Source organism: Nomia melanderi, chromosome 6 (assembly GCF_051020985.1).
Source record: "Nomia melanderi isolate GNS246 chromosome 6, iyNomMela1, whole genome shotgun sequence".
Classification (NCBI taxonomy): Eukaryota; Metazoa; Arthropoda; class Insecta; order Hymenoptera; family Halictidae; genus Nomia; species Nomia melanderi.
In genome coordinates, this window is record NC_135004.1 from 2,141,214 (window position 1) to 2,165,466 (window position 24,253).

The 24,253-nt window shown below is 43.7% G+C and overlaps 2 protein-coding genes across 10 annotated transcripts in view; one reads left to right on the top strand and one right to left on the bottom strand.

The window, feature by feature from the left end:
- The window catches only part of LOC116427506 (uncharacterized), a 191,833-nt gene that overhangs the window by 94,358 nt on the left and 73,222 nt on the right, over window positions 1-24,253 (top strand). Inside the window, exon 5 of one of the 4 annotated variants that reach the window (XM_076368366.1) lies at window positions 21,473-21,605. The exons of the other annotated variants lie outside the window; for them this stretch is intronic. The gene's annotated coding sequence lies outside the window, so the exon portion shown is untranslated. Of the gene's footprint in view, window positions 1-21,472; window positions 21,606-24,253 lie in introns of those variants that run through there. 4 annotated transcript variants of the gene reach the window in all.
- Window positions 1-24,253, bottom strand: part of InR-2 (insulin-like receptor-like) — a 138,233-nt gene that overhangs the window by 21,464 nt on the left and 92,516 nt on the right. For 5 of the 6 annotated variants that reach the window (XM_076368354.1, XM_031977698.2, XM_076368351.1 and 2 more), the window contains 2 exons: window positions 2,938-3,112; window positions 1,841-2,087 (listed from right to left, as the gene is read on the bottom strand). In XM_076368354.1, coding sequence (XP_076224469.1) covers window positions 1,841-2,087; window positions 2,938-3,112 — 422 coding nt within the window. Of the gene's footprint in view, window positions 1-1,840; window positions 2,088-2,937; window positions 3,113-4,760; window positions 4,875-24,253 lie in introns of those variants that run through there. The other variant, XM_076368355.1, reaches the window with a different exon arrangement.

The following is a 24,253-nucleotide window of genomic DNA, read 5'->3' on the forward strand; positions in this document are numbered from 1 at the left end:
TAATAAACCAAGGTCTCCTGGAAACGTTTGATGTTAATACGTTCGGTGCGGATGGGGACCGTAGTTGTCAAGAGAAAATCGCAGGGAGTTATGGAAACTCCAGTATCATCTTGGTAACTCTACAGTGTATTACTTTAGGAAACATAGTTTCTCTGAAAACTGCAGTACCGTGGGTGGGCCAATATTGCTTGCGGATGTAGAGTATCGTTTTGAGGACTATAATATCGTCCGCGCACGAATAGTATCAGTTTGAAAACTACAGTATCGTTTGTGAATCAATTGCGTCGCCTTACTAATCACAGTATCGCTTTGAAGACAGCATTATCAGTAGACCAATAGCATCTCCTTGGTAACCGCGGTATCACTTTAGAAACTACGTTCGGTAACTAACAATAAAGAGTTGGAATTCACCTACATCGAAAACTTGTTTCCAGCTACACCGATTACAACCGTAGCATCCAGATCTCGGAGCATCAGAGTTGCAATATCAATAATTTGTTCCCGGCAACTGTGAATCTTTGAAAACTCCACTGAAAGTATTCAACCTACACTCGTGCGCCCGCTTCTTTCGTTGAACCCGAAACCTCTCTATTCATGCACACCCCTTTCCACTCACTAACTCTCATCATTCCATCTGCACACATTCCCCTCCACATAACCACTCCGGCCAGCTCACCCCCGCAGACTCTCTATTCATACACGCTCGCCTCTTTCCATTGCCAATCCCTCTGCCTTCCAGCCGACTTAAGACTACCTATTCCGCCCGGGCGGGGTACACGATTATTTACTGGCCCGGCAAATGGAATTGTTTACCGATGCGAGCGGCAACGCCCGTCCCCGCAGCCCCTACCGACAGGAACGGGGCTTTGGTTCGTTGCTCCGCGCCGGAATAACGCCCCCGCCGCCCAACCCCGCGCGCGTACACGACCCGGGGAAGTTTCTGGCAAGACCGCGCCGCGGCGACTTGGCCCGTGCCAGAAAACGAGGCGGCCAGCCCCGACGCTATTGCGATTTCTTGCCCGCGCGGGACGGATTCCCCGTGCCAAGGGGACCGAGAATCTAAATGGTACTCAGTAGCCACGTTCCGCCCTGATATTAAAACTTTCCTTCGACGAATACCCCGTAACGACCGGTCTGGCTCTGTGCTTAAGTGACGGAGAGAGATCGCTTCAGTATTGCTAGTTGGGACTGCTTCAACCCCTTCGCTCAAGATTTCTACCCTGATTTAATAAAAAAAACGGAAACACGTGGATGGAAGCACGATTTTCTTGTTACCAATACCGCGGCCTGAACGATACACATAAAATAATATGGTTATTTCGTTGAAGGAAATCTTTGGTTGAAAAATAATGGAATAATTTTCCAATGATTTCATTGATTATCCGTTTGAGTGCCAAGGGTTATTCCAAAAACCCGTTCGAAAAATGCCAAGCGACGCGATCGCGCTTCTTGCGTTCCAACTGAGAAACTGAATTACGCTTTTCCATTTTCATATATAAAAATTCTAAATAGAACGATCGTTTTATTTTTCCATTTCTAAGCAGGAAATAACAAAGATAAAAGTAAATAGTTAGAAGGAAGACGAATAATGGCACTGAAACGGTTAAATTTGTGAAGTGATACAATTAGTGTCTTCCAACAAAATTGTCTTAACGGTGAAATAAATCCGAAGAACATGGCCGCAAAGGAAATTGGACGAAGTAATGGGACTCTTGATGCTTCTTGATTCTTTACCTCCAAACATGAACACAATCGAATTTCGAATAACAGTACCGATAAGTACCTTTTAACATCTGCAGCGATAGGCGAAAAGAGAAAATCAAATCTCCGAGTTACTCACCGAGATCACGTGCTCCCCCTTGCCCGCCTTGGCGATCAAGTCCCAGTCAATAGTATCCACGTAGCAGAGCGCCGGATTCTTCTCGAACCTCACGGAGCCCCTGACGATCGTGGTCAGGCTGTGCAGGCCGATCTCCTGCAGGCTCATCATCTCGAACGCGACCAGGGCATAGTTGAATAGAAGGGAATGGCCGCGGATCACTGTCAGGTTCGGGAACAGCCGACCGATGCTACGCAGCCCTTTCACCCTGCACGGCGACAAACGAGAGAATAACGTAAAGAATGAGAGGAGGAGAAGAAGAAGAAGAAAAAGAAGAAGAGGAAGGTGAAGATGAAGATGGAGATGAAGCTGAAGATGAAGAAGAAGAAGAAGAAGAACAAGAACAAGAAGAAGAAGAAGAAGAACAAGAAGAAGAAGAAGAAAATGAAGTCGGATCACGCCATGAATGGGAAATCCGGCAGTGATGGCTGTTTTACGATGTAATACAGGAGGAGAGAGCGAAGTCGGAGAAAGAAGCAGGAAAGAAATGGTCGATGCGACGGCGGGAGGAAACGGAGGGGCGAGGAGGGGAAGGAAGGAAGAAAATAAAGAGGGAACCGGCGAGATAATAACGCGAACAGGAAGTTTAGTGACCCCCGACGGGAGAGGAAGTCGTAGCCGACGCCGGTCTTCTGCTAGCTTCCGCTTTGAATCGGATGCGCGCGTTTCTTCCGCGCGGACCATTTATCATCGGGCAATTTATCAGTTTCCTGGCTTCAATTTCGTCCGATTTCGTTCGATCCTGACACGAAGCGCACAGATATTATCTAGTGAACTGGATTTATTACGCTACTGATCGAGGACGATTGCGCTCCTCGTTTATTGAAGACATTCATTCCTGGACACCGGTGTGCGAAGGCACCTTTCATCCGTGTTTACAATGAGTTTGAAGGAAGAGAGTTAGTCATAATGAAATAATTAACTAATATATAATGATTCTGAAAATCTAAAAGTAACTTCGAAAATGATGAGCATAAGCTCTCGTTTTTGGTAGCAGATGTGATGAAACTAGATAGTTTGCGCTGTGATGTTGAGATTAACCAGAGCGCGAGATTTACCTGTATAACAACAAATATCCGGTGATCTCCCTCAGCTCCGGGAAAGAGATGTTCGCGTACTCCGCCGGCTCGGCGTTGTCGATCAGTAGAATCTGTACCACCCCTTCAACTAATCGGCAACCCTTCAGTTTCGAGAACTGGCTCACGCTGTTCCTAATGTCTATGCTTTGGCACACTGCAACAGAAAAGAGGAATGTCGTCAGTACCGATCGCAGGGATCGCGGTGCAATCTCAATGTGCTAAAACAGGGGAGAGAAAGAGAGACTTGATCCAACCATGTCTCACGATAGGGGTAACAACAGAAAGTCACTGATTTGATGCTTCCCCAATAACCACAATTAGACAATCATAAAAACGAGAAAGAAAATATTATTCACTATTTTATAGAAAAGAGACCAAGAAACATTCCTAGGTATTTTCAAAATCTTTCCAGTGGTCCAGTGAGACATCCGTGAACAAACAAAACCATACACCCTGTCAAACGATAAATCGCGAAATTTTCTTATCTCCACACTTCCAAAAGAACCATAATTAACCTACGTTCTCACACGAACAATTTTTGTTAAATTCGAAGAAAATGCTTTTCCCTTATTGGAAACGCATTGAAGGAATAGTATAATCAACTTATTTGAAAATATCCTAGTAAAATGTGACAAAATAGGTTAAGCAAAGCTAAAGAACGCAACTAAGATCATTATTCATCGTCTTCTCCAAGAAAAGAAAAAAATCTTGAATACTTTCGGAAACTATGGGTCTAACGACTAAAACATCCCCTGAACAAACAAAACCCTACACCCGATCACGCGATAAATCGCAATAACATCTGCTCCTTCATTGTCTATCTGGTATATCCTTCATCCGCTGACTCAGAAGATTTCTATCGGCGCGCAGAGGCTAGAAGACTGACGCTCGCGCGTGGATTCATCGCGGCGGAGTAACGGGCGTCCGTCCACGTGCACGGCGCATTGCAGCATATCGCTTCGCGCCGCGGCGGATCAGCGCGGATACGTCGTCGCGTATCGTCGATGGAGCGGCGAAGCGTCGACGCGGCGATCAATTGTAACGGGTAGCGCTAAAAATACGTCGCGACGGCCTGGCATTGGGGATAAACGCGCGCGAGTTGATCTAGGCACGCGGTCACCTTTACAGCTAGTGCCTTCAACGCGTTAGCTGCCACTGTCGAAGCACTGTCGACGCAGCATATGATACTCCGGATGCAATGCATCAACAATGCATCGACTGACTGCGCGTTGATGGTATGTGAAGCATGCGTCAGCTTTGGCCGATGCTTCCCGGTTAATCATCGCAAAATCACTGTAGAAATCGAGATCGATAACGCTTTTGATCGACCAATAATTACTTCTTGTTGTTTAAAGATTTTCGGTTTGACTCGAGTTTCTTAGCTGTTACTAATTGCTAACTGATTATTAATTATTTAAAGAGTTTCCGTTTGTCTCAAGTTGCTTAGTTGTTGTTGATTTCTACTATTTAAACGTTTTCGGCTTGACTCAAGTTCAGTTGTTATCGATTACTAATTACTTCAAAACTTTCGCCTATACTCGCAACGGTATCGACTAATAACATACAATACAGCCCTAACTTCTGACAAACTCTCATTTATAGAACCCGAATGTGCAAAATTCTATATAATGCACACTACAAAAAAAATCTATACAAAACATCCGAAGTCTAATGCTTTTTATAATATTTGTTAAGGCAAACATTTCCCTGTTATAATAATTTTCGTTCTTCAATTATATTTCGAAGAAATTGAATATGCATAAAGATCCACTTTACAGTCTACTTTTAACAGCTTCAGCTACCTTGCATCGCGACTCCGCTCCGTTTCTTCTTTGCCGTCCGACGCCGTGCGCATTTAGACGGTTTTTAACCCGCGGTTAATTATCTAAGGTTATTCTAGGTTCCCGCTCGCGCCGCTACTCCGTAAACAAAACACACTGTTGGCAGCGGCGCTGAAGAAGGAGGCGGGGATAATTGTTATGTAGACAGCCTGAACGATCGGGCGCGTTTTATTTCTCTCTTTATTTTTTCTCGTTTTTGCACGCTTTTTGTAGATCCCCGCGCCCCGTTCCGTCTGCGCGCGTGCACGGGACGCATCGTCTGCGGAATCTAGACGAGGAACGCGGTGTAGGAAAATTCCGCGAGGTCCTTTCTCCGAACGGAATCTTTTATTAACGAGTCGAAATGACGAGCGAGTCACGCTGGATTTTCGATTAAGTAATTTCGATAGTTTGTCAGAAGAAGAAATGATATACCTCGACTCGCAGAAGTATTTCAAATATGATGTACAACGAGAATGAACACCGAATCTTCAGACTTCCAATCGAACAAAATTGAAATCGAACGATATACATCTGAGGCGGGATAAATCGATTAAGTTATTAATTTCCTCCATATTGTAAATACTTTCGTTGACCTGTGTATTCATGTCTCTTTCATTATACAACACTTGGGGCATTCTGTAAGTTCCCGGAAGATATAAATAAAAAATCAGCGAATATCACGAACATGAACGTATATTCTATTTAAGTTAAATATACGTAATCAAGTGAATTTTAACAAATTCACAGAACACTTCAGTTGATTACGAAAATAGTATTCTATCCGCGAATAATAATAAATCTCGCAGAAAGTTTCTAAATGCCTCTTGTATGTTCTTCAAGTGGAAATGCGCGTTTCATTTTGCAGAGCGGAGTTCCTTTGTTTCAATTGCGTTACTGTTTTACGGTTCATAAAATGATAGCCACTAAAGCTCGTGCTAAAGCAGGGAACCTCTGAAATGATTGATTCATTTGGGTCGAGGTACCATTATAAGCAAATATCTTGCATCACGCGGCGGAAGGATTGCTAATAAACTGCCCACTAATCTAAAAGAGTCTATGATTACAGCAGATGCAAATTAACTTGTTTCTTTCATTCTGGACAGATACTGCAGCGTTTGATCTCTCTATAAACGATTTATTCCCGAGCGTTCTATTGAAAAATTGAGATCATTAAGCAAAATCAGCAGTCACCGACTGACGTACGAACAGTTTCCTCTGCGACTGTAGTCAACGGTGACGACGACTGTGCTTCGAGCTGCCCAAGGCGGTAACAAGGAAAACCGAGAGCGAATGGGAGGGCATAAACAATCCAATTATGGAGATGTTAGGCCTCCAAGACGCCTTGAAGCTCCGAGACTCACGCTTCCATATTATAACGCAGCGGTGCGCGCGGCGCTGTAAACAATTCATTTCTTAATTATCGCTTCCTTCTGAACTTTCGAACGCATTTGTCGCGTTTCATTATCTTTCTCAAAGTTTCCGCATTCATTTAGTGTGACACCGACAAGGACACCAGAGGTAAAGAGGTTACCGAAACGTGAAAACAGGATTCAGTCAGAATTGAATATTTGATATTAAATTGTATTTAACACTAGACTTATGGAACCCCTCAATTTGGCGGATACTGAATTCTTTAAACATTATTCAGTAACAATTTAAGTCGATTTTGATTCGTGCAATCATGCGAATACGCACTGCAATACTCTGGTTTTGACGCTCCAACTTTCGCGATTTATACAGACGAACGCGTAGTTTTCCAGGAACAATAAAATAAGGCGTAGAACAAACGTCCGTAAATCTGATGTTAATAATAAACTACTTAAAACGCTTCGGAATTGAACTACTCGTATAATAATTCATTTCGAAATTTTTACGCCCTGTAAAACATGACACATTAGAAAATTCTCTAATATAAAGGGTTGAAACATCACCTACTAATACGCACGATTTTCAAAATGGACATTATGTTCTGTTACACGTATTTATATATTTGCCTATTTATTACTTGAAATGCGATCATACCGTATATAATTACAACAGATACGATTAATAACATATACCTAGAGTATAATATAAAATGTCTGTGTGAAAGCTGTGTAAAATGGTGATTCTCATATGAGACAAAAAAATAACCATTCGTTTCCTCAGGAATTACTTTCGCAATGTCGAATCGGATTCGACATTTCAGTTTATTGCAACTGCTTATTTAAACGATATCATAATCGTATTACATAAACGTACCACATCGTTGTTCCCAGAAGTTATTATAAAGAATTTAAGTGGCATATTGAATGACGAATGATTGATATATGTATCATCGGTGCAAGCTTCATAGTGAAAAAACAAGAACACTTCAGGCTGCAAAGGGTTAATAACACTTTCAAAGGCGATAACGCGCGGCACGGAGCGACCGGTCAGAGATCTGCGTCGTTCTTAAGTGTCGCGTGGTGTTGTGGGTTTTCTCGATGCCGAGACGTCGCGCCACGCCACGCCACGCCACGCCACGCCACGCCACGCCACGCGCTGCGGCCGAGGATCCGAGGTCGAGGCACGGACGTCCACTTTAAAAGTCAAGTGCACCGAGCTGCCGACCGAAGACGCCCGTTTTCCTTGAATATCTCATCGCGAAAATCGAATCGAACGACCGGGGCCAGCGACGTCACCGACGCCTACATGGACGCCCACTTCGCCTGTTTGTCACCGGCTGATTTTTTGCGACGCGCCCGCGCCGAACATCCGGCCGCTGCTCTCCCTCGGTATCCAGCAAATGTGTCTTCGGTCGATCCGGATGCAATTTACTTTCGACTGAGTCGACTGATACACTGATCACGTTTATTGTTGAAACGGAAACAGGAATCGGTAGTAGAACAGTTTATCGCTCACTTTGGTAGCTGAGATGAATATGTAACAGCTTCCCTCCGTAATGTCGCGTGACTAGTAAGAAGAGTACCTAAAGGTTAGGCTTTCTAATTGAATTTAATAATTTTGAATATCATTCGTTTCTTGCGGATCGAAACGAAATAGTTATTTGTTTTTATTAACACTTAATAGTTGACGTAAATATAAATTCACTTTGAATATATAGTAGAAAGTCCTGCCCTCTTCATCAGTTATTAAAGAGACAAATTACTTTCGACAAGGGTACCTGCAAAAGGAGCCCCAAGGCAAGGAGTCAAATATTCATACTTGAATTATAGCTTGCACTTCGCGCAGGGCAACATTACTTCGATAAAGGTAAGCATAAAAAAGGTCATAGAACAAGGGGTTAGGAGTTTAAGGTCTACGCAGGGGTGTTCCGAACTATATTAATGAATCGCCCGAGGCTGCTTATCGTCCGCAGAGTCCACGGATAAGACTTCACGACTAACCTTCAAATCCCTTTTCTCTTGATGCCTTTCTACCCTCAGCATAACAATAAACCGAGAAAATGTTGAACATTAACCCTTTGGGAAACGACTCTCAGCCAGCACTTGATTTTCTATAGTAAAATTATAAAACTTTACATAATATTAAACTGTATATAATACATCATGTATTATTTACGTATGTCTCATTAGTTTAAAAAAATGTCAACCTCAGTTTCATCGGAAAACATTGAATATTTCTAGTAAAAGACTTTCAAGCGCAAAGGGTTAATCTATAGCGACCAACGTCTCTCTCAAAACATCGCAGTGTCAACAATCCACTTGCCAATAAACGAGAATTTTTTACAGAACCAATGAACGTCAATGTTCTTCGATTCGCCACTTAAAATATTCAAATCGGTCCTCGGTTCTTTGTGAAACACTGCCAAGAAGGAATCCTTCCACCGCGTTTTCTATCGACGCCACTTTTCAAATCCTCTTAGCGAACGGCTTCTCTCGCCGCTGGCGGACAGTCAGATCAGCTTCGTGGAAAGGAGAAGCGTTTTACTGCGTCGTCGTCGTCGATTCGCCATTCGATACGGGTCAATGATGCAAGCAGGCCGATTTTTTTTCCACGAACGCGGCCAGAATTCGATTCCGCGTGAAAGGTTACACCATGGACACGAGGAAACGATGGAACGCCAGCGCGTGGCATGACGCGCGTGCTGGTGACGCGAGGAAACGCGCTGACTCGGATCAACGCGTCGACCGCCGCGCGCGAAATTCGCTGACTTTCCCACTGTGCCACTGCGCTGGCCCGCTGCACGCGTTTCTTTCTAGAATAGCATCCGCTAGGTAGAAAAAGGGTTACGGTTATATCACTTTTTACGTATACGCAGCGACACGTGTGTTGCTGAAGAATTCCTGCGCGAAGAGACAGTTTCTTCGTATTTTCATTCGTTATATTGGAATATGTTAATGCGCTGTAGTTTCGTATTTGTTCCTTGAAATTGATTATGGACGTCTGAATGTAATTGATTTTTAGGCTTTCGATTAACGAAGAACTGCGGTTGATTGGAGATGTTTCGTTAGTATTTTGTGTTGGGCGATTTAAAGGTTAATTGGTCGTGTAATTGAATAATCCTATCATCGGCAATAATTCTGCCCGTTACAACAATAGTGAAACATTTTCGTGTCATTAATACTAGAACACTACGAAACGTCTGAATTACTTTCAAACTGCTATGTACTTTTCCAATAATTATCAAAGAACTTCAAAACGGTTCATTGAATCCATGTATGTAACTTTGCGATTATATTTCTGCAGACATAGTAGTAAGATTACTATCGAAATTATTTTTTGAGCACATAATCGGGTAACTTATTGTCTAAAAAATAAGCCAATACATAAAATGCGTCTCTCTCATACTACTGCCGTGTCCCCGGATTCGACAACAAAGTCCTTAGTTTTTCACTGAGGAACTTGTATCAATGTTAACTGTTTTAATGTAACACTGAAACTGTATTTGTATATGATACAATTATGGTATAACGAATAATTGTAGCAAAAATTCAACTGCTATATATTCGAATAAACAGAACGTTGAGTCTAGATCGACGTAGAACTGCAAAGGGTTAATAATTTCATCGTTCAAACTAACAAAGGTATTTCACTTCAGGTTCCACTCTCCGTTGACTCATCCCGAGTTAAGTTCATCCGATCGGTCGTCCAATGAGCCGATCCCACGGACAAATTAATTACCAGCGCCGATGCTTTCGCAATTAATTTAACGGTTCCGATCAGAAGAAACTCGTCCGTGGATGATTCCATCGTTATCGGATCTCGTCTGTCTCGGGCCCGAGTCCAAACAAATTTTTATAACGAATAATAACGGAGCCCGGGTTGAAATTGCCGGCGATACTGCCGAGTAATTGCGACTCGTAAAACTGCCCGTGGCCGCATGATGAACCGCGCGTCTACGACGACGCGTCGAATGAATGGAAGGTACCGTAACGTCCAGTCGAGGTTCTGCCCCGCGCGTTCGATATTCTTCCGATGCGTCTTCCACGAGAAAGCGCAGGGTGTGGCGGGGTTCGCCGCCGAAAACGAGAAAGTTCGGACTGTAGGACACCGTGTCGCCGGTGCATCGCCTCGCGATCCGGCTCGGATCATTTCAAAGTTGTTCTGCATTGTTAGGGAACATGATCTGTATGGGATGAGAGGATTTGAAAATTGTGTTGTTTGGTAAAATAGAGCATTTCAAAATTGTGTTGTATTGGTAAAATGGAGGATTCCAAAATTACGTTGCATAGATAAACTAAAAGACTTCAAACTTGTGTTGCACTGTTAAAATAGATGATTCCAAAATTCTGTTGCATTGTCCAAAGAGACAAAATCGATTGTTTTCGAGGGCATGACTCTACAATCCGAAACTCTATCTATCCATCAATATAATTATAATAGCATATACTATAACAATAGATCGAAATGAATTACTCCTCAAAATAAAGTAACTCGGAACTGCTAACTTCTTCGAATACACCAATATCCCAGCAATACAAAAATATAATAAAACTCCGTCGAAACGTCGAATCTCGGATTAGTTCTGTAACCGCTTACATCGCAATTCCTCCAATCTCCGTATTCAAATCCCAGGAAGCTCTCGAAATAAATATTCTATCCTCTCGTGCAACTCCTTTCCCAATATCTGCGTCTGGTATCTCCAATACAGTCCGTCCTCTTTTCGCGTTCGACCATTGTCACGATACGCCGTGTTTGATCACGCTGCTAAAAGACGACTATGTATTTTATCTCGGATCTTATGTGTTCATCGTCGTCCTCTTTATTATTATTGTTATTGCTAGTATTATTATTATTTATAAGCGGCTGTCAGGGAACTGGTCGGTATTCGCGGAATCGATGACCCCTTGGGAGGCTATCAAGATCGAGGCACCGACGCGCGCGAGTAACTTAGCGCTCCGATCAATGGTCCACGGATAAGGGCGTTTTTAATTGCCGGACAACTTTTTTCGAAGCCGTGGCTGCGATCGGTCGTGACCGGCGCGATACTTAGCGGTAGATAAAATTTTTCTCGTCTGTAATAACACGGACGAGGCGGACTCGCGGGACCGGAGCGAGCTGACCGAGTCCGCGCTCGAACGCAAGCAACCCTCTCCCAACGATCTACGCCTCGATGCGCGCGATAACCAATGGTAAAATGCGTTGTCTGAGGCCGCGCCGGGTTTGATTATACACCATCCAGTGCCGACGCCGAAGAACTGAAATTTAACCCCTTTATGTACTGAATATTCCCAAACGGAACTTTTTCACTGCAAACGAATAAACGTACAAAAATATTACTAATAACACGTGAACGAAAATTTTGCAATGTTTTCGTTGCAAGCAAGGAACAAGAGATGGGGAATATAATTTTCGACGAATGTAGAATTGATTTTTATTTTAATTCGATTCGCCCCGCGATTCTATTCTATTCTTTCATTAAGCTTGCCGTTTGAAAATCGATGGACTCCGTGGATTCACCCGAGGCGTAATTAAGTTGTAATTGCAAACTCGGTTTCGATAAATTGAGTAGTGTTGTGAAACGCGTATGTTCGTCTTATACGCTTGCAATTATTAGAACGTGTGAAAGATCAGGATGATAATGTCAGTTTTATGGTGATTTCGTGTAATAACGTTTCATCTAATTACAAATCATTGCTCTATCGTAATTTTGTTGTTTTATAGTTTGCAACGATTGTCGATTCAAGGTAAGTCCATTTGAAATCCATGGTCTATCGATTACACCCCTTCTTTTGTCATCGAATACGGTATCTTTACTTCCTTTTGACCGAGTCATCCGTTCATGTAAAGCGACGCTAAAGTTCCCTTACTATTTTCGTATTTATCTCGCCGTCGAACCCGTTGGGTGTTGAGAAGATAAAAATACGCAGAATCGGTTCATGCAAGACTCTGGCCGGAGGTCGATCGAATCGTTGACGCGAACCACTCAAACAAAAACGGCGAGGTTCCCCGATGGCTCCGCCCCCGCGAGTCCCTCGGGAGTCTATTAAAAGCGTTGATACTTTCTAACGACGCCCTCGTCGCGATCTTTCGTATCCGTGTCCGTCATCCCCCTCTCCTTCCTCGTTAATTCTGTAAACGAGGTCGGCAATACTACTTTTGTTCACAATGGACGCACGAATACCTACATTCAAGGAAATCGTATTACGATTCTGATCGGAGAAGGCTTTATTAAGCCTCTGTACAGGAGAGGTGACTCTCAGTCGCCACTTCATTCGATATAACAAAATTACAAAGTTCTCTATACAGCATTAAACTTTGCATAATGCATCAATGCGTGAAATATTGAAATGAGACACGTTTATCTCTTAATTTATGTACGCTTTCTCGATAGTTTCAAAGAATTCCGTCCATATATCGTCAGAAAATATTGAATACTTTTACTGAAAAACTTTCGAATGTAAAGGGTTGATACTAAACGTACCACTACCGGTCAGATAATATGTGTGAAAATTTGATTAAAAATTCTACATTTTCTTTTGTCCATTTAACTTTATATCAGTTCTCATATTGTCCGATTAATCAGTTTTTCAATTGTTATCTTTTGTTTTGCTTCTGTTTTCGCCAAGGACAGTTTATCGTTTAGTTTGTTTATCTTTATTTTATAACGAATTATTCGACCGGTTACGGTAAGAGTACGTATATATAATAAAAAGTTCCGGCATGTTTAGTGTTAATGTACTCGCTACAAATGCAGTCTTCTTCTCGTTCTTTTTCGATCAGTACTACCAACGAACAAAAACTGGTCAACGGTATGCGCGCGTCACGTGCGCTACTAACTGGCAGCGCCCTCTTAACTCAAGTTCTTTCCCACAAATCGAGTAATCAAAAGTCCCCTTATTATTACATTCTTTGAAAATGCACTTTAACGCATCGAGTATCGAGTGTACCGTACGTGATACAAGCCAATTTTTCTATAAAAATAATTTTTAGAGCCACACGGTAGCAGAAACATGAAAAAATTATATCAAAGTATAGCAAAGTCACCAAAAATTGAAATATAACTTAATATCATATTTCAAACATCAATACACTAAGTCAATCAATGCATAAGTAAAATGTAGCTGAAATTTACAGTGGCACGAAACATGGTTGCAGAAAATCCTCTCCACGAGAATCTTAAGAATCTTCTCCTGTTGGAAACTGATTTTCCCTTGAATTCAAGGCTGTTTCTTTAGAAACAACTCTCGAGTGCATAGTAACTGTACACGCGGTTACTCGAAGTTCATTAGCGGGATCCGAAGCATAAACATTGTAGTTAAATTTTGAATGCGCAAGAATTAATAAAATATCCGGCGATAAATATTCTTATCCGTCGGTTATCTGGTTTCCCGAGAAAAGAGAGGGTAGCAGGTTTAACCTAACCGGTTGAGGAAGCGAGGTATGCTACAATATTGCCGGGACGTCGGCATAATTTTCCCTTAATTGCGCAATTTACAAGGGAAGGGGAAGCACGAACAGTAACAACTGTATCGGCCATTACGACGCATTCGAAGCATCATCCGTGTTGCGATCGACCGCATCCCACGCGGGCTCCGAAGAGTTGTTCACCTCTGCAATTCGATGAACGGAGGAATCAGATTCTCTCTACACTGTAGCGACGCGAGGCTCGATAATGTTGCAAGGTGGGTCAGTGATGCGTGAAGATTCGTCGTAGTGTGCGGTCTTCGGACTCGGAGAGGGAGAGGGGGGGGGGGGGGGCAGACAGGCGAGAAAAACACGAAAAGGGAGGATAAAGAATTTCTCGGCGGACTATGTAACTAACTGGTTCTCCTATTCTGGATTTACTTGGTATTTGCAACAGCCGACACCCTGCAACGTTGAAAATCATTAAGCATACATCTGTTGCAACGGGGCAAGAACGTTGTGACTTTGTAATTAATATGTCGACTGCTATCGAAGTGCAACCGGGGATATTCGTATTTCCTATATGTTTCATGGAAATATAGAAACAAAGATATGTGGAAACGCAGCAGAAGTATATAAAATATACATAGCAACACAGAAATCTCTACGGGAAGATTATAAATCAGTGCACTGAGATCACCGTGTATACAACACGAATTAACGTTAATTTTCTCTTTTAAACGAAATTACACCCCATATTCATGACTCATTCCACCGAAGATTCAGGAAAGATAGCAATGGAATCAGACAATAATCCATAAAACCCATAAAGTGAGGTTTTCTGCAAAGTAACATGGTTGTAACGATGGATCGTTGCCTCGAGCTTAAAACGGTTAATACTCGCAGTGAATTAACATCATAATTAGCAGGTGCAAGCGGTTTCGCAGCCGAGTGCGGTTTCGCTCGGCGAGACGCCGTGGAAACCGAGTAACAAAATTGCAACGCTTCATCGCGATTAACGGCGGCGCGCGAGCCGCCATTCGAAGGGAACCGCGCGCGCGAGTGAGCGAGAGAGAGCGGCCAGTTTAAAAAGTTGCAACGGACTCCGCATTCCAGACGCTCTCCTCAAGGTTATTAGCCATTCACCCAAAGGCCGAGGTACTCGGATGGCCTATAACGTTCCCCCATCGCGATGTACGAGCGGCTCACGCGAGAAGCGCGCACAACGCCGATGCCTCGTACCCGGCGACGACACATCCAGGACTTTCTGCTGGACCCAGTGAATCGTTCAGCAAACAACTTCGCTGTGGACCGAAGAAAGCATTCTGTGATTAGAATTCGATTCCACCGAAGGATTATCGAGAGCAACATTTACGTTTGGAATTTCAGAGTTTGGAACCTCATGATTTTAACCCCTTACCTTCCTTCTACTTGATCTTTGTAGATAAATACAAACTAGAAGCTTTCCTTTACAACCTATGTTTCCTATATGAGTCGCTTAGAAGCCAATTTGTACGGTCATTCGTTAATGTTTCTTGATTTTTGTAAATTTTAATGGAAGAAATTATATTCTGCTTAGTTAGCAGAGGATGTACTCGTGTCTTTGTTTTTTTTCAGAAAGCCCTTCTTTCATAGCGTCTGAATATGTTGTATAATCATTTCAGAAGCCGAAACACTAATTTTTTCGATTTCCGTTTTCTGCACTTAATCGCATTGGCTTCTATTCGTATATTTCTACATCATTGTACGGTGTATATATTATTGCAGTACTTGATCGAGCAACCGAAAAGTCGAACAACCAACCAAAAAAGAGGGCTCCAAATCACCGAATCACGGTTACCGCAAACAGGAAGCACAATCAAAATCCCGCGTTCTTCCAAGCTATTTTCGACAGAAAACGTTAAAAGAATATCTGGAAAACAAACAACATCCCGAAGCCAGATGAATGGGTATATATACTCGGAAGGAAATTAGCCGCCGGCGTCAGCGCGACCGCGGTTGGAAAATTCCTGGATGATGTGTTCCGCTCGCCCATACAAGATAGAAAGGATATCATCAAGAAAACGGTGCGTCCGCAACAGTCTGGCGCGGCGGCAGCGAGTAATCGTCCGCGCATAAAACGGAGTGCAACAATAAGGTGCCCCCGGCAGCAACATTGAGGAGGCGTGTCCGTCCTGTAAACGAGGGAACTTGTAGAAGAATATGAAGTTGGTCGCAGCATCGTTCTAATTAATTGCAACATGTTGCTGGATCCGAGTCGGGGGAACCGGTTCCTCCCCTCCCAATTGATCTGCAGCCAACGAGGAACCGCGACGGCCGTTGCCGGTCATAATAAACAAGAGGACTTGGGAATATTATGGCCGACCTCCCATCCCTTCTTCTCTGCGCATATATTTCAGCAGGCGTCCTTCCAATTCCGCGGAGAGAAACTTGGACCGCGTACCCGCGTTCCTCTTGCGCCAAGAAGACAATGACGAATAAATCTCGTTGGTTGACTATTAATACGACCGCGTGCCGGCCACCGGTGTGCGTCGACGATTGATCGCGTCGCACGACTCCGGCGAACTCGCAACGGACGACTGCGGTTCACGGGCTGTTGCCGCCTGCGACGCAAATCGTCGGTAAACGTGTAGCAGTTTTGTTTACCGATCTAGTTGATACTTTGCTGCTTCGCTGGAATTAACGTTTCTGCATTTGATATTCTTCTGATGTTAGATCTGTCGGTGATTTTTATTCTGTTCTTTTTGTTGGTTTGTTTTTTATTTGGATGATTGGAGGTTGAAGATTCCGATTGTGGATATATTAAATTGCAACGTTATATCGTAAATGTGTTTCAAGTTGTATAAGTGAGGAGGGAAGGAACTGTCAATCACGGTGTGTTTCGGGGAGAAATATTCGTGTTATGAATGTAATGTAGGTGTTAGGAATGTCTGCTGTCAGTGAGCAGATATTGCGATCGTTTGAAGACAAGTTCTATGTTCCGTTGAAAAAATGAATATCTGTAGCGGTGGGGAACCAACAGGGCAATCGATAATTGGCTCCACTGGAACTGGGCTAATTAGAAATTAATCCTTCACGCTCGTCGTCGGTCATCCACGTTGGAACGCGTCGAGGTGATAGGTTGCCGCATCAGATTTGATTCTAATTGGAGCCATTATTGGAAACCGATCCGCAGTTCGTTCGGGAAACGACTTGGCCGTGGTAGAAGTTCATGTTCCGAAATATTCCGCCCGAAATTAATTAAACTTGTATTATCGGATGCAATCTTTATGCAGTTGTTTCTCTTGGAACTATTCCTTCCAATTATGCATCGTTGCTAGAAAGATTAATACACATGAATCTATATTAACCGCAGTTGCAACATGGACCACTTAACAATTGAAAATTTAATTACTTTTTTTATTCCGATTTAAAAACAAGTGTATTACCAATTTTCTTAGATTTTAGCTATCAATACTCAATGTCTGAAATAAACACATGAATCTTGATAGAATCTTCCACTTTTTCAACACTAAACAAGCGTTTTTGTACGCCTTTATGTAATGTTGATAAAAATGCTAACAACAGATTTTTTCTCGGTTTCTTCACACATTAATTTTATATTATCGAAGTGGAACTATTTATTTTTCATTTCAGATATTTCACGTTTTTAACATATAACCCTCACACTCAAGTGACTCTTAGTAACCACTAGATTTCACACTAAAACTATAAAATTTTATATTTAACATTGAACTTTGTACATGCGTCGATACGTAAAATATTGAAATAAAACAGCCGTGCTCCTCAATTTACCTGTTCACCTCTCTTCAAGTCAGTTTCAAAGAATATGATCTTCGTCCCGTAAAAAAATGTTAAACATTTCTAGTCAGGATTTTCTGAGAGTTTGCAGAATTGTAGAGAGTTGATAATTGCGAAATAATGTAGTTGAGAATATGAAGGGCATTGTTTCCCGTCACCATTGTCCTCCTAGGGTTACAACGCGACAAAATGGTTCCAGACATACCGCAGCTAGTCAGATCTCCGCGCGGATAGGGCGCCGGCGAGTCCTGCCAAAAAGACTCCGGGCTCATTTGTGAGACCAACAACGCAGTCGATTCTACATGCAAACAAGACGCGAGTTCGAGATATGCAGCGAGAAACTCGGCCACCGGGACGCTCGGCTTTGTAGAAGAACCCCTAAGCTTAGCCCCGATATACAAGGTGTCTCTCAACCAGTGACGCAACGTCTAAACAAGACGAATCTGCACGAAAAGGTAAATGAAACGTTTAGAATAAAATGTATTCGTCGATCATGTTTCCTTATTTAAACGGAACATTAAATGTTAACTTGCCAAACGCACCTACTGTTACTTACAACAAAGATTGGCTAATGCGTCTGTATACTTGTTTACCGTTTTGTTATAGGTAGGAACAGTTGCACAATAGACAGTTCCAATATTTGTTTACTCGAAAATGAAGCTCCGCGAGCACAAGAAAACGTTATTCTCCATTGTTTACTTAATTCTCCACATAAAGTTAGCTCACTCTATACGCGCGATAGGTGGTTCCAATATTTGTTTATTCGAATGTGGAGCGTTGTAGGCACAAGAAAATATCACTCCCCACTTTTTATTTGATCCTCTATATAAATTCACTCTAATTTCTGTGCGCCACAGTTTCAATATTTACTTACTCAAAAACGAAGCATCGTGGGCACGAAAAAGTATAAATCTCCATCTTTTACTCAATTTTCCATATAAATTCATCGAAACTGCCGCACGCAATAGCTGGTTACAATACATGTTTCTTCGAAAGTGATGTATTGCGGATAGGAGAAGGTTCTCTTCATTTAATTCTACATACCAAATTTATCTTAGTTTGTACGCCCAATTTGGAGACACTTTGTATTGCATCATGCTGATGTCTTTCTTCCGCATGTACAGACGGGAAACCGCGCGAAGAGCCTCTCCGCGGCGAACAAATTGCCCGGCGCATCGCGCCGATGCACACGATCGCCGCCGACAATTTCTTCCACAGCGTTTTTCTGCCTCTCTTTCTTATGCCCTTGCACAACCGGCGGTAGACTGTCTCGGACACGTATTGCGAGCAAATGCAACGATCACAATGACGCATAACCTAAGCAAGGCTCTAGCTTTCCTTGTCGGTGTTTTCTATGCATTCGCTGTTGCTACCTCTGCTTTACGTCTTTCTTCGACACGTGCCGTGTTCCTGTTGTTTGCGGTTGTCCGAGAAGGTACCCACAGTCTGACTGCGGTTCGAGGAAAACACGTACTCATAAGAGTGCCGGGTAATAGTGTTCACAGGTGACCGAAATCCTCTCGTTAAATCAAGGATACAGTCAGAATCGACGATTACACTCGACGAACGACAAAGTGAAATCATCGGTACGCAAAAAGAGAAAAGAAAGGAACGCGCGATTGAGCAACGGCCCTTTCACCTGAGACAATTTCTCCTTTCGGTTCGTTCGAGGATATCGTACCAACTAGTCGCGAAGATTCGAGCGGAATTGAACGAATAAGAATATTATTCAATCCCTTCGAATAAAAATTGAATGTTAATCGAAGCATTTTGGGAAAACTCAGAATATCACACACAGGCTCCATATATCCCCTTAGAACACAATACTTTTAGTCCAAACATTTTTTTTCCAGGACTATCATACTGAAAGATTCCAACTCCTCCCTAACTCCTAGTGTAGATCGTAAAAACCTTGCGTCTATAAGAAAGTCCTTCAATCCTCGGAAAGCCAGACGCAATGCATCAGAGACAAGGCTGATTCCAGCCGTCATCCTCGTTGATGTTTACGATATCCGTGAACCAGATGAAAATTATGCTGCGCACGGTCTCGCCGGACATGTACGCTGCGACCAAAGAGAGTCGCGTGCCGGTTGAACGTCCGACGGGACGAACGGTCACGATTTCCTCAGGGGATTCGATCGTTGCTTCGCGAATCGGCCGACCGACCAGTTCAGCTAGTTGGGGGGGGGGTAACTCTCGAAAAGCGGGCGTCGCGGCCGCATAAATTAGCCGGCGCGGAGCGTTTGTCATTCTCGTGCTTTCGGCTCGTTAAGCCGTGACACGGGGGCCGGAAAGCAGCGTCGGGGCGCCTCACGAAAGCCAGAACTGCGCAGCGCGTCGTCTATCGTGCGGCTTCGCACGAACGAAAATCTCGCCGTCTCCTTGTCGCCAAGGCAGCGCACGCGAAATGCGATTACCAGGGGCCGCGCGTTGTATCGCTGGTCGTGTTACCGGCGTGTAATCCACGATTTGCTCTTTGCTCCCCTTCGAGCGGTAACGGCTATACGATGACAAGCGGCTCGATAATGTCGTTAACCCCTTGCCTCGTGATTTGTTTCGTGTCTGGATTCACGAAGGTTGCTTTGTTCGTCACCGGTACCAACAGTTTGGGCTACTTTCATTCGATTCAATTTCCGTAAGAGGTAGGGACACGTTTCATTACAAACTAGGGTCTTCTTGAGACGAAGTTTCGATCCTTTAGCTACCGGATAGCTATCTTTGTAGATGGAACGTTGCTATAATGGTTTCTCAATTGTTCTAGATTTCAACACGTTAAACGCCACGAAAATCTTAAGCGTTTTCCCATAGAGTTTGTCTTTTGTAGCAAATAAAAGTAGGAATAAGTATGAATTGTTTGGCGTTGCAACGTTTGCGTTACACCATTATCAACTTAGTTGCCTTATTGAACATTTTTATTTCACATCGGTTGTCTTGTATGTTACGCTTGTTTTTTAGTCATTCAGAAGCGTCAGTCACCAGTGACTGACATAGCACTCAACGCGTTAAGAATCTACTGCAATGAATGTCTTACAATTTATTTCCTATTTGCATCGAGCTTAAGCTAGAAATAAGCAATGGACTATTACTAACTATTGGAACCTTAATTATGAAATCCTGAGATTAAAGCTAACCCTAACTATAGAAAGTGTTACCTTAGCGTAAAGCGCTGGAGTAATTTCCTATTCGATCCCCTAACAACGACAGTCCATCAACGCGACGCTTTACCAACGAAAGCGACCCACAATGATTCCAAAAGGTTCAACGAGACCAAATAATCGAATAGCGATACCGAAGCCACTCATTCCCTTGTTCATCGAAAACGTCAGCGGCGAGTAGACACTGCGCCTAACCGGCGATATCCGGTGATTCATCGGCGACGTTTCCGGATGCCCGGTGCGTACACAGCGGAGCAACTGGTTCCGACTTCCGCGGTGGAATCGAGTCGAGCGGGTCGGTATCCGCCGCCGGTCACCGTCCAGACGCAAATTCAATTCCATGTCGCTCGCGTCAGCAGATTCTAGCTACCTTGATGGACCAACGTCAGCGACGTCCTCTTCCAACTAGCTAAGAACACGGAACCTCTAACTCTTTCCATCCGCACTGTTTCCATCGTTCTCGGATTACTGGATCATAAGGAAACGCCGATGGCATAATCCTAAAACGCTGGGGTCAATAAGAACACCGAGAATAGGGGATGGAGGACACGAAACGGGCACAACGTCCGCGGGCGTCGAGCGACAAACCGAGTCAGCGACGCAGAGTTGCACATCTCTTCGCAAGCTGGGACAAGTCGTCCGAGAGGGAGTTTCGACATACCGGCAGCGAAGACGAAGGCGGCGACCGATAAGAGTTCGAGACGAGACGAAGCCTCGCGAAATAGTTCCGCTCTCGATGCTGCTGGCGGTCTCTAACGAGCCTGTCTTCCTGCCGATCGAAGTTCCGATCGAATCGGAACATACGATTCTTTCAGTCGTAATGCTATGCGCGGATGCCGTAAGGCTGTCTCGAAGTTGACTGATATCTTGAGTAGGATATCAGAAGATTTCAGGGAATCAGAATCTTTCTGTAATAACTGTTCATTTTTCTTCAGATAGTTGTGCGATGCACGTGTGTTACAGGATTTCATGATGTGTATAGAGCAGCAGAAAGGATTCTTCCGGTTCTTTGATGGTTACGGTAGTAAACAGATGAAAGGGAAACGAGATGCTTGTACCTGAGCTAGGGTATTGTTTCTCGAGAAGAACATCGCAGGTATCACAAAGTTTAATCGTTTATACACGAAAGGGTAACTTATTTCGACACAGTGATATCATGAGATTTGACATTCACTACTATTCGTAAAATCTATCATCACGTGAAACATAAAATAAACTACGATAGCTACGTTATTTAATTAGTATGTAACCTCTCGTTGGCATAGTTTCAAAGAATACCTGAAAAAACATTCTGAGCGCAAAAGGTTGATCCTTGAAACTAGCATTAACCGACTACAGCACGAGCCAGGCGCGTCCATTGACTTTACAACATTCAATGAAACTTCCAATACGCGTGTACCAGTGAACGAGCAAATTATCCAGGCGAATCGGCAAAGCGTCAACCACTGACGCCGTCCTTTGTCAACGCCAACAAGTGGTAGAAAGGGTACGAAACCCAAGAGAGAGCTACTACCCCATTCGCGCTGCGCACAGCCCGTCCCGAAACCTTTCCGCGAGTACCGAAATAAAGAAGTCCATTGAAGGAAGCGGTCCGCTAACACCGAGGGCCCCGGTAACGCGAGTTTGACTGGCAGGTCAAGAATACAGGGAAGTAGGTCGATACGCCGGGATTCGAGGCACGAAGGGGCGGGAAGTGGACGAAAGGGGCTCGGTTTCCGAGCCTCTCGTCGAGCGTGAGGGTTTCAGGCGACCATGTGGAGGAGAAGGAAAGAAAGGAAGGAAGGAACGAAGAGAGAAAGAGAGAACAGGTTACCGGAACACCAGCAGGAAGGAGAAAAAAGAAGTATCGTCTAGACAGCAACTTCCGGTATCGCTCGAACACACAACAGTGGATGCTCGAGGTGAGACCCCCGTCGGCTCCGTTCCACCTGGCCCTACGCGATCATTGGCTGGCCAAGGTCGATGACCCTGTTTGTGGTGCTGCGAGTGCGAACCCGCGCCGCTACCCGCCTCACCCCGCGCAGAAATCCGATTAATATGTGCTTCGTGCACGCCGCCCGAATCGATTTCGTTACTCGCTAATGTCCGGAACGAACACGGCGATGACGCTAACGCGATTTCCGTCGATATTTGGGGAAGCTGAAAGGTTTGACTGTTAGGGGGCGAGGAGGATGGGTAATAACGAAGCTTTTAGGTTTGGAGGATTTGCTAGTCGAAGATGGGTTGGATTGTCTGAAAATGACTCGTGTAACGTGTGCCGGCTGCTTGTTAATCGCTGGATGTGTTACTTTGGTCGATTGCCCACTCGGAGATTCATACTTTCGAAAAGTAATTCAATTTTTAGGTCTCTATTCAATTCAACATTCAGATCTCTAGTTGCTACGCAAGGAATCTAGTTTCTATACAAGAAACCTAATTTCTAGACAAGTTTCTACATAAGAAATCTAGTTTCTACACTAGAGATCAGGACATTGAATTAAATAGAGACCTAAAAATTGAATTACTTCTCGAATGTATGGATCCGCAGACGTAGGAATCTACCTTCAAGCGAATCGCGTATAGAATCTATTTAAGTACTGTATGTACGTTCTATCTGGGCAATTCACATGCCTGCCTATAGACAAAACTGTAGATAACGACGCACAAACATCGGTCGGAAGAAAACCATTCTTTGTAGTGACTAAAATACTCGGTTGACCGCTCGAGTTAAAGGTGAACCGTCGTGTCAGTAGTAGTATAATAATATGCACTTTTCAAAAATTCGCACGCTAGACGGTTAAGAGAAATTTAAGTGAAACATTCTGTACACAGGAAGCGTCGGTTTTATATTAATATTCCGCATGGTCGTGGTCCTATCATTTTGGAATATCGATGGAAGGAACACACGCGTATGAGATTTCAGCTGCCCTCGCGTTCGCCGCAATAAATTCAGAATTTCAATGGTCGCCGCATTCACGAGCGATGCAGGGAATAATTGGCAACAATTTTTGCTGTATTTTCCGATTTCATTGGACAACCCGTCGACGCGGCACGGGAATCGGTAATTTTCGCGGCACGATGAACGTATTAATAACGAGTATTCCGATGGGATGTGTGTTTACACGGCGGATCCGGACGAGTCGATATTCTCTCGACGAAACCCCCAGCCGGCCGGGCAGTGAAATTGACCCGGTATATACACCTTTGGCCGGAGCCGTCGCCCGTATTTATTCGGTGTCTTTCGGCTGAACGGAAATCATTAAGTAATGTCACCGAACGACTTCCGCCGCCGCTTACCGTAAACGAAGCTCCCGTCGCTTAATATGCGACACGACACGCCTTAATTACATCGGTTCCCCACCCGACGATTTCAGCTCGCCCATGTGGGCTTGCCTCGTCTGTCTGCCATTATTTTTACAGTCCATCGAGTCGCTTTCTCGTTCATTCCTTATCAACGGATTACCGGAGTGGTACGATCGGTACAATTTTAACTTTTTCATCTAGAACTACCGAGCCAGAACTATCGAATTGGCCGTTTAAAATCTCTCTGTAGAAAACAGACAGATTACATCTGTTGAAACTTTAATTGATCTAGAATCCAGTTCGCGTATTGCTAAATCAATTTACTAATTTCCCGGAGGTGCATTATTTCTTCAATATTTACAAGAAGAAATCGGGAATGGTTTAACCCGTCTGGTTGTTCCCATGTCGAACAAGCTGTTCAAATTCCTTGCCAGAAATGTTTCCCAGAGATCGAAGTTAGAA